The sequence below is a fragment of the Lissotriton vulgaris genome, chromosome 6 (assembly GCF_964263255.1).
Source record: "Lissotriton vulgaris chromosome 6, aLisVul1.2, whole genome shotgun sequence".
Taxonomy (NCBI): Eukaryota; Metazoa; Chordata; class Amphibia; order Caudata; family Salamandridae; genus Lissotriton; species Lissotriton vulgaris.
The window spans coordinates 498,710,810-498,730,300 of NC_141694.1; the positions used below are offsets into that span (position 1 = coordinate 498,710,810).

Here is a 19,491-nt window from a genome sequence, read left to right on the forward strand (position 1 = left end):
GATGCCTGGCTGACGTGTACCATTGGGTTCTATTATATTTGTTTCAATGGGCCGCGAGCCCAATAGGCTTATTTGCTGGAATGTAAAGCTTACTGAACTGGTAGACGAGATCCAGATTGGAGATTCTAGTATAATCTGCGCTGGGTCGTGAGTGGGGACGGGGGCTTTGTCCTTTCACGGGTCCAAGAGCACCAGCCATTTGGCTTGTTCTTGATTGGCCCGACTAGCTTCAATTTGTCAGGGTACTGTCAAGCGATCTGGCCCCACTCAGGGTTAGGTTGTTGTTTTGCAGGTTATCCTGATGGTTTTCTTGGAATTCTCTTTGAGGAAGGAGAGGAGTTGTTTTTACTGGCGCTAAATGTCTCCCTTGAATTATAATCTCTGGGTAGAGATTAACAACAGGGAGTGTACTTGCCCGTGACTCTTCATGTTGGATACAGGATTTTGAGGTCTCCAAACTCTTGAGGGGGATTTCAGGAGTGAACATTATGGCTTCTTCGTTATGCTGCTTGAAATAGTCTGTTATGTCGCCAGTGTCTCTAATATCACAACTATTCCGATTAACTGACGTCGAGACATGTTCTTGTTGTGCTCTCTTAAGAGATTCTTGTTTTTTTTTTTTACAGGTGTGTCAAGGTGTTACATGTCCTGTCCGATGTGATCATCTCGGGCTCTTCATGCCCCTCCGATTTTCCCTCCTGGGTCTGATTCCCTCGTCTCCCTCGTCTTCCTTCTTTGGGATATTGCATTTTCGCTTTCTGTCGTTTGGCAGTCTTTATGCGGTCAATGGGAGTTTTGTAACTGCACAGAGTTTCTTGTTCGCATTTTTATTGTTTATTTGATCTGTTGTTTCTGGTGTGCTCCTTCCTCGTTGCGCCTTGTGTCTGCCTCTTTGAAAAGCAGCTGCCAATGTGCCCTCTGTACGGGTTTTCTTGTTGAGTTTGCTAAGCTAATGAATAAACTGTCCCTATAATTGCATACCTTTCTATATAGATAGGCCTGCTCCCACAGCCTAGAGTAAGCAGGCAGCCAGGTTAACCTTGAATGCAAGATAATGTGTACCCGGTCCCAGGATCGTAGCTCATCCTTCTGTACCTCATTTGTTCACCAGCTCTCATACTGGAAAATTCCTGTCTGGGCGTGTCTTCAGGGGTATTGGAAACGTACTTTATGCTTTCCCATGCTGCTTAAAGGCTGTCCCTCTGCAGCAATCTAAGGAGGCTGGTCAGACCAGGATCTGCTCCAGGGTACACTACTGAATAATTTTGGTTTGTTTTCTCTACTGTCTGACCGACTCTTCATTTGTATAGAAGCCTGAGAGGTGGTCAGTCGCAAGTGACCCGGTTGGACCTAATTGGGTCACTTCCTTCACATTGACAGTGTCAACTTCAAAGAAGCAGCCCAGAAATGTGGGTTGGACAATGGCATGCCAAAAAGCATTTGACTCCCAAAAGCAGGCCATGTGCACAGCCCCTGTGCTCAAGGCCTCTGGCTTGTCCAGGGAATCCTTTGTACAGACAGATGCCTTAGAGCATGGTAAAGGGCAGTACTTTCACGACTTAATAAAGAGAGCCTAGACAACCTGTAGCCTTAATCTCCAGGAGGTTACCTCCCAGGGAACAAAGATGGAGTGCTTTTGAGAGAGTAGCTTTTGCTGACCCTTCTTTGAAGTCACCATCACTTCAAGGGCATGACTGGGTATAAGTACAGGGTCTCTGACCCGCCCAGATCAGATACTTCAGGTCCTGTAAAGAATCTCTGTCAAAAAGAAATACTGTTTTGCTACAAGGACTGGTACTGGACTGCTTATCTGGAAGACCTGTTTTTCTGCTATGCTGCCCTACGGGTTGCCGCTCTCTGACCCTGCTGAGGGAGAGCTTGACTCTGCCTTGCAACTGAAGTGATCTCCAAGGGCTTGTTGGCTTGCTTCCTGTTTTTGAGACGCTGAGATATCAAAGTCTCTAATCCTTTTCCTGTGCCTGGTACACTAAAAGTGGACCAAGATACTTCCACCAGAGAAATCGATGGATCTCTAGTTTGTGTGTATCAGAATTGGTCCATTGACATGTTGCGTGAGTAGAATTGGTGCATCGCACTTGGAATCACTGCATCACATCCGGAACCACCACTTCGGAACCAACTCATCGCAGCATCTATGTGGTTAATATCAATGCATGGCCCCTCCGCCATGGATTCATCTGGTGCAGCGCCTTCAGAACCACTGCACTTAGGAACTGGCACTTCGCTCAACAGACCAGAGGCATCACAGCCTCTGCATGAAGAAAACTGATGCATCACCTTGCCTGCGGGCTCGACATCAACACAGCACTTGTTTTCACCCTGCATCTTTCTGTTTCCACCCAGGATCAAGGTACTCTGTTCATCCGGCCTGCATGGCTCATTTCCCTGGCCAGCGCCCCATTGCGGCCAGCTTGACCTGTTTACTTTGTCCTAGTCCAGTGCGACCAGATAACACCCAAAGGCACTTATTATTTCTTAAGTTTTTAAGTGCTAGAAACACTTTTATTCTTTAAAAGTTCATATCTTGCCTTCTAATTATTTAATGTTTTGTTGTTTTTTATCTATAAAATCATAATATATTTTTCTAACCTGCTGTGAAGTCCTTTTGTGGTGTTTTTATTATGTTACTATGTGTGGATGTTGCACAAATACTTTACACATTTCTTCTTACGTTTAGTGTGGCTGCTCTGTGCCAGGCTACAATAGGGTGAGGACAAGGCTAAATTTCAGTGTATATCTTACCTCTGCCAACCAGAAACCCAATTTCTAACAGGAATTCACTGGCTTTCTAACATGAATTCAGAACTGGCTTTGGTTGGTTCTCCCTTCAAATGTCATTTAAAGGCTGCTCTCCATACACAGTTTGAGAATAGAGTGATACTTCTGACAGCAGGGTAGCCTCCAGTCTGGAGTACCAACAGCAGAGGTAAAATAGATGTGAGTTTTCTGAACCTGGCTGTCATCAGCGACGCTGAATTGTGATCAGGGAAAAGACAAAAGTCTGAACTCATATAAGGGATCCCTTTCACCTTGAACAGAAACTGGAGTCTCACTCTTTACCCCTACCATCAACAAAATGACAGGGCTACAGGCTAATCAGCACCTCTTGTAAGCAAAAGTTCTCAAATAATTTCTAAAGGAGTCTTGTGTCCTTTTTCCCCACTTCGTTGTCTAGGTCTCCCTCCTAGGTCTTGAGAAATGTCCCTAATACCCTTTTACTGTCTTAGAAAACAACTTCACCTCCATCTTGTGCACGAGGTCAGGCATGGGGTATCCAAAGTAGATCCCACAGACCTCCAATACTCTGGTTCACTCAAACACACCATGTATGTACCTTTCAGGCTACACACACAAACAGGCACAACATAAACTTAGAACATTAGCGCTAGGATCCCATTCCACTGAGGCAGTACTCCTGACCGTACTAGATGAAATTAGGAAAGAAGCAGACAAGAGTACTACTCAGACACTGGTGCTCCTTGACCTATCTGCAGCTTTTGACATGGTCAACCATGAGCTCTTGGTTGACTGTGTCAGGATTGCAGAGGATCTGCCTCAAGTGGCCCACGTCCTTCTTAGATGATTGGTCCCAAGCGGTTCATCTCTCTCAATTCAAGTTAAACTGACCTGCAGCGTGCCACAGGGATCATCGCTGTCCCTGCACCTATTCAATCTGTACTTTTTTCCATTAGTTTGGTCTCTGGGGGAAATTAATGTATGCACGTTCAACTAAGCTGATGATATGCAATTAATTTTCACTATAGACAATACTTCTGACTCAATATCAAACTTTCAGACAACAATGTTACATATGCGTAACTGGATAAATAGCAACCACCTAAAACTAAATCCAGACAGAACAGCACTGTTTTAGTCGATGGCTCTCGAAATACTTGGAACTCAAATTTTGGGCCCACTGAGCTAAGAACGCCCCTTCTCCCTCAGCTTCAGCAAAGAGCATGGGAGTCATAATTGATAGCTTTCTTTCTTTGAAGTCCCAGATTGGTCTATAGTTTCCACATGCCTTTTCCAACTCAGGAAAATCAGGAAAATAAGCAGATTCCTCACTTTTGAAGCTCTTGTTCAGGTCGTTCTTTCTATGGTCATCTCCCACATTGATTATCCAAACTCACTCTATGTCGGCCGCCCAGCACATTTGACAAGAAGACAGCAGTTGGTACAAAACCAGGCAGCTAGACTGTTCTATCTTCAGCGGAGATGTTACCACGTCACTCCCCTAATGAGGAAGCTGCACTGGCTACCAGTAACACAACACAGTGCATTTAAGAGTGGATGCCTTATCTTTAAATCCCTGCATGGCACCTGCTAGGAATTCGTCTCTGCCCTCACCCAGATGTATATCCCTGCTCGAAACTAGTAATCCCACCACAGCCTCTTGGTTATCCCCATCTTTAAAAGGGAAGAGACTAGGCAGATCTAGATTAGCTGTTCTGGCCCCTTGTTTTTGGAACTCACTCCCTTCTAACATCAGACCTTCAAAGTGCTATCTTCAATTTAGGAAACTCCTAAATATGTGGATATTCTCCCAAGCATATGCATGAATGAACAAGCTGCAGGCTATACCCTATATCTAGCACCAAGAAACCATATGGTGTACGTGTGCTCTCTATAAATATTTTTAACATCACATCCAGGTTAGTGCATAGAAGCAAAATGTTATACAAGTGGGCTACTAGGCTGGTCTGACCACAATTTGGGTTCACAAAACACGGTACTCTGCAGCTCCATGTGCTAAACCCTTGATAATGACAGTAGTCCACGGTTAGAAAAATGAGAGCATGCATGGTGCACTGCTCTAGGTCTAAAGACAGTCTAAGATCTCAATCATGTCAAGGGACAAGCTCAAGCCCCTACACACACACACACACTAGTTTAGAGTAAGGTTAAGACCAAAATAAACACAGATAACAGATACATGCAGTTGGGCACTCACAGGCAGGAAATAAACACAGGAATGATCCCGGTGCAAATCTCCTACACCCACTTGAGCCCATTCCAATTTAGTTTCTGCTCAGGGCTGGGTACGGTGGAGGATTTGTACCTGATTGGTGGCAAATATACAATAGCCGGCCACTGCCCTCTGTACCTGGCCTTTACGAATCTATCCACAGCATTTGAATTTGTTAACAGAGCCAAACTATGGTTGATGCTGTTGGACCTAGGGCTGGATCTGTCAATGGTGAAAGTTTTAGTCACTGTGTATGAGAAACTAACAGCTAAGGTGAGAAATGGTTCTGAAGTGAAATGTCAGACTCATTCTCTCTTGCTCAAGGGCTGTGCCAAGGATGCATTTTAGCCCCTCTGTTGCTTATTCTTTATATAAACAATTTGAGTTCACATTTGTCCAGAGTAACTGCCGATGTCCAAAGAGTCAGCTGGTCCCCACGTTACTGTACGCAGATGATGCGCTTCTCCTGGCCCTGACTCCCAGAGCTTTGTGTACCCTGGTAGAGGCATTTGGATCCTATATGGGTAATCTTGATTTAATCACCAACTTTGGAAAATCCCATAGAATGGTGTGTGGCCCAGACAAGAAAGGGGCCTCTTCGCTGCATGTCAATAGTCAATCCCTACATATTGTGAATAGTTTTTGTTGTCTTAGTGTTGTTTTTGACTCATCGGGATCTTGGCAACCCCAGGTTACCTCTGCATGCTCAAAACTGAGCATGTCAGCTGTGGCCCTTTTTCAATTTTCCTATGGTGATGGGGAAGGGAGCAATTGCGCCTTTTCACAAAATATATAATGCACAATGTGTCCTTGCAGCCCTATATGGAGCAGGGGTTTGGGGTCATTGAAACCCCTACTCTTTACAGCTAGAGGAGACCGTTTTTGCAGGCAATTGCTCCATCCTCCCCCTCACCAGATCTCATTTTATTATTGACTTTGTCTTTAACTCAGACAAAATCAAACTCCACTTTTACTCTGGGTCCATGTATGGACCAATGTTGAGGCCAGCCTATGTAGGGATCTCATACTAGATTGTCTCAAACTAGATAGGGGCCTTTCAAAATCCTGGTTGAGATATGTTTCTGGGTTATTATGTGATCTAGGTCTGTCCGATATGTTTTGTGCACCAAGCACTTTATCCAAGTCGGATAAGAAGGTGGTTAAGACCAGATTGTAGATTTTTGTTATTTGAAATGACTGTACTCTGAGTCTAATAAAAGTGCAGTCAGGGTGTACACTACGCACAGCATACCTGAGGTTCTGGCGATTTATCTATTTTTACCCCTCTTGCAGTGGGAGCGATCGCTCTTGTTCCGAATCAGGGCTGTTATGGTATGGCTACTCTTTAGCTTCTAGTAAGGTTTTTTTTATACTGGGAGTACATGCTTTGGCCTGTCCTTGTGACAGGTCATCTGCTCAAATTCTGCTGCATTTTATGTTTTTCTGAAAAGTTTAAAGATGTTTTTTTCGCATTTTATTTGAAGTCAATCCTAAAGTGTCTTGATTTCCATAAGTGCAAAGACATGTTAGTTTACCTTCAGCTTTAGGCAGCTGAGATGTGTATTTTAGAGTATGCCCTTAAGGCGGCAGTAAGATGCAGGAAATCAATGGAAGGCTGACTTAGGGATATTTCCCATGTTTATATTGCCTGTTACTGCAGCTAGGATATATAAGATTGCTATAATTTTGTTTTATTTAGAATATGACTACATTATATTGCCTTTTATGGTTTGATGCAAAACCGAATAAAGATGATTTGAAGCATCTACATCCACAGTTTGTCAGAGGGGGCAAGGAACACCAAATCAATTGCCTAACTGTAGTAATCTGGGAAAATATATCCAACACAATACCTAAATAAAGGCACGCAATGCAGTAATAATCCAAAGTTAATTTACTTAAAAATAGGCTTTTAAAATAAATAGATCAGACCTACTGCCTTTGTTATACCTTTTCACAACAAACAGATTGGGCCTATGGCATGACATACCATTCCCCAAAGTAAAAACCATTACATCAATCCAATCAAAAGCCTGTAGCTTTTATCATTGACTTGCTACCATTACCAACTCATGCCTACTGTACTAATTTTAAACTTCCCCGTAAGGCAGACACCAGGCTTACAATCATAATATTAAAAATATGTGAACAATTATAGTTGGTAAAATAATACAAAACCCCTCCTAAGAGTACAGTGGTGGCTCCTTCGCTAAGAGCTTCACCCCACTGCTTTGCAGCAGTGAAATATAGGAAATATAAAAGGATAATAACTCAATATTATTATCATTTTATGTGTTCCTGCTGTGGCAGCTTTGCGGGTGGAACGGGGGTAGGCTGCTCACACAGGAACAGGGGGAGGAGTGTTTTGCCTACTCCAAGTGTGCATGAATGTTTGGCCGACCGTCTCCAGCCGTCCAAACATTCATGCACACTTTGCATGTTCCCCACCCAGGCTGCATTACAGCCTGGGTGGAGAACATTCCCAGGCTCCCACTGCCCATCTGAACGCTGAACCAGGGCACTCAGACCCATCACAACGCTGCTTTGCTGTGATGTGATAAGCCATGGGGAGCCTGGTGCTTCCTGTTCTGGCGGGAAGAGAAAACAGAGGGACAACGGAGAAGAGAAGCGGCAATCAGATACGCTTTTCTTCCTTTTTTTTACACCCTTACCCCCGATCGGTCCTGGCGGCCACTATAAGAGTGTCTAATGAGTATTATCACTGTGCAATTGTCTACCTCCATGGTTTGTCAGAGTGGGTAACCAGCTCCACAACTCTTGCCAAGTACAGTAATCTGTGCGATTCCATACACCAAAATATATGTCCACAGTATAACAGCAATTCATCCTTAGCTATTGGCTTTAACATATGATTTTTGCAAAAGACACATCAAGCCTTCAGCCTTTGTCACATCTTTTCATAATAAATAAATCTGGCCTATGGCCTTGATCACCATAACTAACTCAGTCTCGCTGTGTGACCATTCATTTTCCCACAAGGCAGAAAATACCATACACGCACTCTTTTTCAGTTCAAGCACATACCGTCTGCCCAACCAGTTGCTGCAGTCAATTAATTAACATAAAGACTAATTAAGATAAAGAGAAGACCCTTTCTCAGTAGTGCACCTTTAAGGCTCGTTTTCTGTTGATCTTATAAGGTCTTACAAAAGCTGCTCTCTTAAGCTTGACCTTGGAAAAACACAACTTGTCAAGATAATTGCATTCACACATTTACATGTTTTTGGCAGAATAAAAACCAAGAAAACTCAAGAAGTGTGAGATAAATGATAAACATCTTTTTGTCAAATTTGACACATGCATGAACTCCAGGAGAAAAACAAAATCATACCTGATGGTTGGATCTCGGCTAAAATGATATATTTCTTGAAAGATAGGTTGAAAAATGTTTCTCCACCATTATAATATTTAAACCTTTGACTGCCTGGATGTCTACACTCCCTTGTGCGAGATACAGTCTATAATATTTTTACAAATCTGGTTATAGCACTTCCTTACATACATGGTTTCTATCTATCTATCTATCTATCTATCTATCTATCTATCTATCTATCTATCTATCTATCTATCTATCTATCTATCTATCTATCTATCTATCTATCTATCTATCTATCTATCTATCGCAGCCTGATCAACGTTTGTGTGATTAGAGATCAGTCTGTTTTGGATGAGTACCTGTTCATTAAGGTAAGTTGTGCCCAACACAATGCCAGAAGATCTTGTCCCACGGCAGATTTTGAGCATTAGATTATCTTGAAAATCTGGCATTCACTACCCTTCCTAGATCAATGCTGGATACCCCAGATCTAGAGAGGTGACTTGAATAACTTTGCCTAGATTGCTGGCTTTTTTTTGCATCAGGTTTGCTGGAAATGTAGGCCTACATAAAGCTTAGTCACGTAGGTACTCTTTGGGAAAGTCAAGACCAAATGAAACAACTTGAGGATCTGGTGTCCAGGTATATGGCTACTGCAAGTGATATATTGTTCAAATAATATGTATCCACAGCTGGTTAAGTGATTTTTGCACGTTTAAGGTTTAAGTGTTGACTAAAACTAAAACTATGCTTAAAAACATGTGTTTTGCTTTTCCGATGGAAACCTACTTTTTTTCATTTATAGGAAGTATTCGTTCTATCAGATGCATACGACCGGTCATATATGTCAGAAATGTACGGTAGGTTACACTCCATGATTCTGAAAACAAACTAATGCTACTTTCTTTTACGATTAATCTTTATTAATTTAAATTGGACATTGTAAGGTTGTTAACAGTTGTTTTTGTTTCAGATAACTGGATGGGAATGCCCATGCAACTGCCCAAACTTGAAATTCGTTTTCCAGATACATGGATGTGGCAAGAGTATAATATAAGGTAGGATAAATGGCCAATTTGTATTCTGCATTGTTTCACAAAATAGGAGTTTTAGTCTCACATATGGGTTTCAGTGTTATTGACCATTCATGGTACAGCTTATGCAAGTCACTTGACCATTTCGTGAAAAAACATAGCAATTATCCTGTAGGACAAGTTACATTATAATCTCAGGAAACTCAGAGGTGATAGGGGTAATGTTATTTTATTCCTTGTAATGAATGGCCACATTCCATTCATATCTACATTAAGCGATCATCGGGTTGCAGATATCTAGGATACACCTGAAAACGGTACTGTGGAAAAACCACACTAAAACGTAATGCTCATATTGTTGCAGTACTATTACAAAACAGGCTTTTCTCACAGTCTGCTGACTCTGGCATGAGGCCTTTGTGATAACAGAGCTCGTCTGTTTTTACAGTAACACAGTGATGCAGTTCTCAACTCATATGAATAGTGATGTCAAAGGTAAACTACTAAAGAAATGATACGCTAGTTCTTCTTTTTTTTAAAACACTTTATTGAGGCAGATGATGCAAACCACGGCAGTGAAAAAAAACAAAGCCTGCTTACAGGGTCTGTACATATGGCAGCCAAGTAACTCGGTCAGCAGAATGATAGGTACAGCAGAATGCACATTCGGGTTGCACCATGAAGCATGGTAAATGTTACAGTAGGAAAATTTTCTGATAAGGCAACTTAAATACAAAACAAACATAACCGTTAGTTCAAAAAGCAAGGAAAGGATAAGAGGGACAGTAATTATGAGAATCAGATTGCAAGACCAGCACAGTAAATCTTTCTGCATCACATCAAGTGGCACCGTTGCCAATAACCACATCACAGTAAAAGCAATCAAGGAACCTTTTTACCCAGGAATGAGTTGGACTAGGAGCAGGAGTTCGCACATTACCAAATTGTCGTGAAGGGCCAATAGTTGGGCTACATGAGCGTGAAAAGAACAATCTCCTTCGTTGGCATAAAGACCCCTGAGTCGGGAACAGCATCGGGGCCCCCGCCTATCCAGGCCCTGCATCACAGCCAAAGGGCAGCGGCAAACAACAGCAGAAGCAGCGCCAGATTGGGAGTATGGAATGGGGGTCCCGAGGTCTATCCCACCCCGGTCGGTATACTGGGATGCAGGGACTGAGAGGGTGCTTCCAGCGCTTTCCCTGAAATGTATTGGCGGTACGGACCCCAAATGTCTGTAGGGCGGGAAGAGGCCGGGAGTTAGTCAGAATATTCCACACTGTTTACATTGCAGTATTGCACACTCCTTAGCCAAGCGGCAACAGAGGGAGCACGTCGCGAGCACCAGTGCAGTGCGACCTCTCTCTTGGCCAGAAGGAAGCAGATCGATGCCAACTTGCGAATTTTGCGGGGAAAATTGGACACATATCCCATCAGGGCAATCTCCGGTAGGATCGATAGCGACAGGCCCAATATCGCCCAATATCGCACACAGTGTGTCGTGCATTTCAACCCAATAGAAGTGTATTTTCGGGCAAGTCCAGGAAAGATGGGCAAAGTCGGCCTGAGGGGCATTGCATTTAGGACAAGTGTGGGGACGCGCCGGGTGGATTCTGTGGGCCAACGCTGGGGTGTGGTACAGCCGTCGAAGGAATTTAAAGTGTATAAGTTTATGCCTGCTATTCATTGAAACCTCCCTGGTCATGGCACAGCATGCCTCCCATTGGTCGTCAGAGATCTGGGCGCCCAGATCCAATTCCCATGCGGCGCGAACCGCCTCGTCGGACGATGGGAGTGAGGACAGGCAGAGTTTGTAGAGTTTGGACACAACATGGGCCCCGAAGAGTTCTGGATGATGGATGTGAGTGCCAAAGTGTCATCAGGTGGCAACGGGAAGGTAGGAAATGTAGCCCGCATCAGTGCCCTAAGTCTTGCAAACACAAAAGTATCCATAAAAGTGCGCTCGGTGAAGCGGGGGTCTTCGGTAATAGAAAGAGCATGGCCATCTGGGAATAGGTCACCGATCGTGTTCAGTTGGTATTTAGAGAGTGTTCGACTAATCAATGTTTCGCCTGTTATAGGGAGCCAATGTGGGTTGGGAAGCGGGAGGGCCGGAGAGTACAGAGTGTCAACGCGCAGTAAGCGTCTGAGTTTGTCCCAAGCCCAAGTCGTTGTGGTGAGAGGGAGTATGTCGTGTGGGTCGCGGGGGAGGCCTCTGGGAAGCACGGCATCCAGAGACACTGGGAGCGCGGCGTCTGCTTCGGGTTTCAAATGTTGGATCCTGGCATCAGGATGGTACCAGGGGTGGGCATACGAGCATTGGGCCACCAGGTAGTAAAGGTGGAAGTTTGGGACCCCAAATCCGCCCCTCTCGTAAGGCAGTGTCAGTGTGCTCCAGGCAAGGCGAGGGCGCTTCCCTCCCCAAACCAGTCTCAGCAGGGCAGTGCGCAATTGGGTGAAAAAAACCTTTGTGAGAGGGATGAGAATGTTGTTGAAGAGATATAAAAACCGGGGCAGAACCACCATTTTCACTATAGCAATGCGCCCAGCCATCGATAAAGGGAGGCGGAGCCATCGGTCAGTGTTGTTCTCCAAAAAATCAAGGGCGCGTCCATAGTTCAGGCGGATAATGTATACGGTATCTAAGTGGATATGTATCCCAAGGTATTTAACGGATTCTTCGCACCATTCCAACGGGAGAGAACAAGGCCATCTCGCAGTGGCGAGGGTGAGAGGGAACAGTTGTGATTTGTGCCAATTAACCTTAAGGCCGGAATATTCACCAAAGCGCGTAATTTCAGATAGCAGAGGCTGCAGGTTGGTCTCAGGGGTGCGGACGTATAGAACCATGTCGTCCGCGTAGAGTGACACCAGAAGAGGCCCGGTGCGGAACTGGAGCCCCCTGTGCAAATGCTTCTCTTGGAAGTGTCGGACCAGAGGATCCATAGCCAAAATAAAAAGTAAGGGGGATAGGGGGCACCCTTGTCGCGTACCTCTGGAGAGGGTAAACCTGTCTGTGATAGTGCCATTGAGGCGAATATGTGCCGTGGGTGCTGTGTACAGCAATTCAACAGTCGCCACAAACATAGCGGGCATGCCCATCCTACGCATCACATCGAAAAAAAAAGGGCCACTCCAGAAGGTCAAAAGCCTTTTCGGTGTCCAGAAAGATCGCAGCAGCCGGGATGGCGGGGTCAATTCTGTGCAGGACCGAGAAGACAGTGCGAAGGTTCAGGGACGTCGACCTCTGAGGGACGAAGCCAGATTGTACTGGCGAAATAATAGAGTTCACCAGCAGCGCAAGCCGCATTGCGAGCACCTTGGCCAGGATTTTATAGTCCAGGTTCAGGAGTGACAGTGGGCGGTAAGAGCTGCAAACCGTTGGGTCGCGGCCTGGCTTGGGTAACAAGACTATAACCGCCTCACGGAGCGTAGGAGGGAGAATACCGGACTCCAGGGCCTCGGCATAGACCTCGACCAGAATGGGCACCGGCTCCTCCTTGTATGTTTGATAGAAATCGGCCGTGAAGCCATCCAGGCCCGGCGCCGAGGAGCCCTTCAGCGAGTCTATCGCCTCCGCGATCAACTCGGGCGTGATGGGATCAATCAATCAATCAATCAGTGACACTTATAAAGCGCGCTACATACCCGTAGGGTCTCAAGGCGCTGGGGGGGGGGGGGGTGCCGCTACTGCTCGAACAGCCAGGTCTTCAGCTTCTTCCTGAAGGAGAGGTGGTCTTGGGTCAGGCGCAGGTCGGACGGGAGGGAGTTCCAGGTCTTGGCGGCCAGGTAGGAGAAGGACCTTCCTCCTGTAGTCGCTCTTCGGATGCGGGGGACGGCGGCGAGGGCGTGGTTGGCTGATCGGAGGTGGCGTTTGGGAGCGTAGAAGTTGACTCGGCTGTTGAGGTAGCTCGGGCCTTGGTCGTGTAGGGCTTTGTGTGCGTGGGTGAGGAGGCGGAAGGTGATTCTCTTGTTGATGGGGAGCCAGTGAAGGTCTCTGAGATGTCCGGAGATGTGGCTGGATCGTGGGATGTCGAGGATGAGTCTGGCTGAGGCGTTTTGGATCCGCTGGAGTCTCTTCTGGAGCTTGGCGGTGGTCCCGGCGTAGAGGGCGTTGCCGTAGTCCAGTCGGCTGGTGACGAGGGCCTGGGTGACGGTCTTCCTGGTCTCTGTGGGGATCCACCAGAAGATCTTCCGTAGCATGCGTAGGATGTTGAAGCACGCCGAGGAGACGCTGCTGACTTGCCTGGTCATGGAGAGGGAGGAGTCCAGGATGAAGCCCAGGTTTCGTGCATGGTCTGTCGGTTTGGGTGCGGTGCCCAGGGCGGGAGGCCACCAGGAGTCGTCCCAGGCGGAGGGAGAGGAGCCCAGGATGAGGACCTCCGTCTTGTCCGAGTTTAGTTTCAGGCGGCTGGTCGTCATCCACTCGGCTACCTCTTTCATCCCTTCGTGTAGGTTGGCTCTGGCGGCGGCGGGTTTGTTGGTCAGGGAGAGGATCAGCTGGGTGTCGTCGGCGTAGGAGATGATGCTGAGGTGGTGTTTGCGTACGATGGCCGCGAGGGGGCTCATGTAGACGTTGAAGAGGGTGGGGCTCAGGGATGATCCTTGGGGGACGCCGCAGATGACTTCGGAGGCCTCTGACTTGTACGGTGGTAGGCGGACTCGCTGTGTTCTTCCGTCGAGGAAGGAGATGATCCATTCCAGCGCCTTGTCCTGGATTCCGATGTTGCTGAGGCGCCGTATTAGGGTGCGGTGGCAGACCGTGTCGAATGCCGCGGAGAGGTCTAGGAGGATGAGGGCCGCTGTTTCTCCATTGTCCATCAGGGCTCGGATGTCATCGGTGGCGGCGATGAGGGCGGTCTCGGTGCTGTGTTTGGCTCGGAAGCCGGACTGTGAGGGGTCGAGGGATCCGTTCGTCTCGAGGAAGGCGGCCATCTGCTTGTTGACGGTCTTCTCGATGACTTTGGCTGGAAACGGGAGAAGCGAGATGGGGCGGTAATTCTTGAGGTCGGTGGGGTCCGCTGTTGGTTTCTTGAGTAGAGCGCTGATTTCGGCGTGTTTCCAGCTCTCGGGGAAGATGGCGGTGTCGAAGGATGTGTTGATGATGTCTCGCAGGTGGGGTGCGATGACAGCGTCGGCCTTGTTGAAGATGTGGTGAGGGCAGGGGTCGGTTGGTGATCCGGAGTGGATGGAGTTCATCGTGCGGATGGTGTCTTCTGTGCTGATCGGGGTCCAGGCGTGGAGGGTGGTGGTGGGGGGGGGTGGCTGGTCGGTCGTGGTGTGCGTTGGTTGGTTGTTGAAACTGCTGTGTATGTCTGTGATCTTGTTGTGGAAGTATGAGGCAAGGGAGTTGCAGAGGTCTTGCGATGGGGTGATGTCGTTGTTTCCTGCGTTGGGGTTGGAAAGCTCTTTCACGATGTTGAAGAGTTCCTTGCTGTTGTGTGCGTTGTTGTCCAACCGGTCCTTGAATGCTGTTCTCTTGGCGGCGCGGATCAGCTGGTGGTGTTTCCGGGTGGCAAGTTTGTAGGAGGTCCTGTTGTCCGTTGTCGGATCCCTTTTCCAGACTTTCTCGAGGGCTCGGCAGTTCTTCTTGATGCGCCAAGAAGTCTTGCATATACTTCTCCAGAAAGACCATAGCTATTTCGTTAATATAAGGGCCGGGGTCACGGCGTTCGTCAGTAAGGGCAGACTTGTAAAGGTGCTTATAGTAAGTCAAGAATGTGTTGCAAATGGCAGGAGTATTGAAGTGTGGTGTACGCAGCCTGCCGAGGTGGGCGCAGCAATTGGGCCAATAGCCTGCCCGGTCTGTCTCCCTCGCCATACTGGCGCGCCGAGTTGTACTTGCCCAGATACTTCAGTTCCCTGTCTGCCGCGTCCCTGAACTCTAAAAGGAGCTCAATGCGTCGTGTTTCGTTAACCACTGAGGGGTCAGCAAGGATCTGGGATTCAATAGCTAATAGGTCGGTTTCTAGGCGGGACAGGGTGGTTCGAATTTCGCGCAGCGCTCCGACATGTTTGGTAATGTAGACCCCCCTAATGGTAGCTTTGAATCCTTCCCACAGTGTAGCCCATGCGGTCACCGAGCCAGTGTTAAGGTCGAAATAGTCTTCGATCGCTGAGCGGATCTCTTCTGTGAAAACTGGATCCGCGAGTGCTCGCCCAGGAAATCGCCATTGCCGCTCATACCCACCCAACCTGGGAACCGCAAGCGCCAGAACCACCGGAGAGTGATCCCAGATGGTGCGTGGCAGGGTGCGCAAATCAGTGACCCAACCCGCCAGGCCTGGAGAAAGGAGCCAGTAGTCGATCCTGGTGCTCGTGTTGTGGTAGCCGGAATGGTGCGTGAAGGAAGGGGAGGCAGTGTGACGTGCGGCCTCTATGTCCTGAAGTGAAAAGTGGGAGCAAATATCCGCCATCGCAGCGCGGGATAGTGGTTTGCGGTCAGGGGAGGGGGATGTGCTGTCTCTTCTGGGGTTCATCAGTAAGTTAAAGTCGCCCCCCATCGCCAGCAGGTCAATGTCTGCGTGTAGTAGAGACAGGTGTAGCTCCTCGAGGCAGGCCGGGGAATCGACATTAGGACCATATACCCCTACAATGGCAAATAACCAAACAGCAGCCCATGGAGAATCACATATCGTCCTTCCCCATCAACTTTGCTACTCGTCAAGACAAAGGGTATTCGCTTGTGTATTAAAACTGCCACACCACGTGCATATCTACTGAAGTTTGAAAACACTCTGTGGGCGCTCCAACCCCGCGCAAAGGAAGGTGTGTCTGATTGAACCATGTGCGTCTCCTGTAAAACAAGTATATCAACATTATGTCTCACTGCATACTGTAGAACCTGTTTCCGTTTTCGGGTGGAGTTCAAGCCGCGGACATTCCATGTCATCAATGTTAGACTAAAAGGGCCAGTCTGCAAACCTATCCGGGCCATAGAGTCAAATCAAGAATCATGGGCAAGAAGAGGTCATTGAACAAACCAGGGCCATGTGTCTCGCAATCAGATACCAAAAAAAAGAAAAAACATGGAAAATACAAACACCCCCACCCCCACCCACCACCCAGCCTCCCATCACCCCATGAGAGGCAGAACCCCACTAGTTGCAAATCAGCAATGCAGAACAACAAGTGCCAAGTAGGAAAAGCATATGAAAGTGGCTGCATAATGCAATCTAGGAAACCCAAGGAAAAGGAGCAGAACATATCGGCCCGCGCCTGGGGGGGAAGCAACGCTAGCCCCCGAGCGGGCAATCCAACGGAACGATTAGAATGTCATAAACGAATAGGAATTAAAGGAGTGTTAGCCATCCCTACAAGAAGAAGAATGAACCAGAACCAGAGCGTTATGGACAGTCAGCCCTGACCAGCGTCAGTGAACAAGTCAGCGCTTGCCTGCGTGTCCGGCTGCAGGGGAGAGGTGGGTCTGAAGCCAGAGGCCGATCCAGGCCCTTTTTTGTACGTGTGGCAGAAGTCCTGGACCTCAGCTGGAGATTCAAAGATGCGAAACCGGCCATGAACGTCCACCTTCAGCCGGGCTGGGTAGAGCATGCTGTATTTAAGGCCAAGATTACGAAGTGCCGCCTTGACGCTGGTGTACTTCCTCCGAGCCTCTTGCACCATAACTGTATAGTTCGGAAAGAAGGACAACTTGCTCCCCTGCCATCTCACCTCACCCATCTCTCGCGCCGTCCGAAGCGCGGCATCACGTTCATGAAAGTTCATAATTCTGGCAATGATGGGTCGGGGCAGCTGTCCAGAGCGCGGTTTGGGCCCCAAGGACCTGTGTGCTCTTTCCACAACAAAACCAGCCGTGAAAGTGTCTTTTCCAAACAGTTCAATGAGAAGGGTCTCAACGAAGGTGTCGAACCGGCCAGTGGCTGTAGTCTCCGCCACGCCAAGGATTCTGATGTTATTCCGCCGGCTGCGCGCTTCCAAATCCTCGTTCTTGATGGCGACATCTTTAAGAATCTTTTCTACCCTCTCCAGTCGCTTTAGAGCTTTGGAGGACCCGTCCTCCAGGTCAGATAATCTAGACTCCGCCAGGTCCAGGAACCGATCGTGGGCTTGCACAGTGGAGTTGATGGCAGACAGTTTTTGCTCCAGACTGTCGAATCTGGTATCAAGGGCTTTGAAGCCTGCACGCATCTCCCCCATCATGGCGGCCATCATTGACGTCGCCTCGCCATTGTCCTGCGCCACTGGAGCTCCCGATGCAGCTCCCGGTGGGGGGTCGGCAGCAGGGAGAGGAGTCTTGTCGAAGTTGAGGGTCCTCTGGGCAGGATCCTTTTTCCCCATCGTGGAGGACGTGTGGCGGGGCCGCAGGCGCAGCGACAGAGGCGGTGAGCAGGGATCAATGGTAAAGCAGGCCGATCTGTAGACCACCAAAGACCGGATAGCGTGGGTAGCGTGACAGGCAAGTGTTCAGGCCGCAGCCTAAGTAGCAGAAGTAGGGGTGACCAGTCAGTAGTAGGCAGCGTAATATGGTGCCACGGAGTGCAGGAGGGAGCCACCCCAATCGCGGCGTAGCAAGCAGAAGTCTCGTGGTAGCAATGTAAGGTGGCGCGCTGCTCGGTCGCACGGCGGGGCCGCTGTATATTACCAGGGAGTGCCCCCAGGCCGCCCAGCAGGCACGTGGACTGCCCCTCCCCCGCCCCCGCACGCGCCCACAGCAAGTCCCCCAGCTCCGCACGAGTCCGAAATCCAGTCCCCGGCTCCCGCACTCCAACGGGCCCAAGGCCTCAGCCGCACCCGAGAGCCCGGAAAACCTGGGAAAAGACGGGACCGAGCGGCAGGGGGGGGTCAATGCGCGAGGCCGCTAGGGGTAGGAGCGTAAAAGAGCGGAGCCGCGGCCGCAATCGGCTGAGCCGCACTCACCCGGCGCACCAGCGCAGCAGGGAAGATGGCGCTGAGGTCCGGAGGCCTCAGATCCCCTCCACCGTGGTTGTCGCTGCCAGCCGCTCCCGTGGCTCGGCAACTTCTCGCTGGCTGCCCCGGACCATCAGTAGGCTGGACACAGCGTTTGGTGTCGGCAGGGATGCAGCTTACATTCCTTCTCGTCCGTAGTGGGCGCCCGCCCGGAGGAGCCTCACAGCAGAGCGGCCATTACGGTTGCCCCCCGATACGCTAGTTCTTTAAGAGAGATTGCAGACTTTCTTGTATTCAATACATTCTGTTCTGTGAAATGTTGGATTATTAATTTGGGAGGAGGGTCCAAAAGAACTTAATAAAACAATATCGTGCCAGGGCAAAAGAGAGTTTCAGTGAGGAAACCTGGGCTTAATCATTGTTAGATGAGATGTAAAGCAGCAGGCTTTTCCACAGAGAAGTGTATGTTTAAAACTGAAGCAACACTAAAACACTGAGTGTCAGAAAACCCAAAAAGATACATTGCAAAACCAATTTAGTAAAACGGAGAAAACAATAATAGAATTACACATTTAATAGTCAAAAACAGATTAAGGGAACTGGAGATATGACGTTTTAGGCTCAAACACGCCAAGAAACTGCATGGGTGGTAGGTCAGAACCTAGGTGAAGTTTAAGACTGAACACAGTGGAGTGTAGATGGGGAAATCATTAGCAGTTCATCTCTGTCAGGAATTGTTGGACTTGGCCCTTTTTGCAGGGTCAACCCTGAACTTTTTGCCTTCCTCCTGTATTTTTGTCTGACCTGTTTTGTTGGCTGTTTTATGTCTCTGGGCAATTTATCACTGTTGATCAGTGCTAAAGTGCATATGCTCTCCCTATTGTAAATTGATATATGGATTAGTGACTCCATGATTGGCTGATTTGGTTTACTTGTGAGACCCTAGTACAGTGGACTGCGTGTGCCCAGGGCTTGTAAATCAAATGCTGCTAGTGGGCTTGCAGACCGGGTTGAGCCACCCACAGAAGCAGTCTGTAAAAGTGTCTCATGTCTGCCATTGCTGTCACGGTCCAACGGCTCCTCGGGATGAGGGCGATGCTAATAGGGGTCCACCTCCAGCTTTCCCCGCACTCTGATTGTACAACTCACAAAGCACGGTGGTAAGCAGGTGAGGGAATAATGCCGGGCGGGAACCGCTGAAGAAGGGATGCCTGTTGAAACAAAAACCATACGTTAATACCATTCCCTCACACTTCTCCTTTCTA

General features: G+C 48.2%; 1 protein-coding gene across 1 annotated transcript in view; it reads left to right on the top strand.

Annotated features, from left to right (window-relative positions):
- Nucleotides 1-19,491, top strand: part of LOC147707489 (CD109 antigen-like) — a 943,435-nt gene that overhangs the window by 569,094 nt on the left and 354,850 nt on the right. The window contains exons 17-18 of the mRNA XM_086926506.1: nt 9,133-9,187; nt 9,301-9,385. Of these exons, the coding sequence (XP_086782632.1) occupies nt 9,133-9,187; nt 9,301-9,385 (140 nt within the window). The remainder of the gene's footprint in view (nt 1-9,132; nt 9,188-9,300; nt 9,386-19,491) is intronic.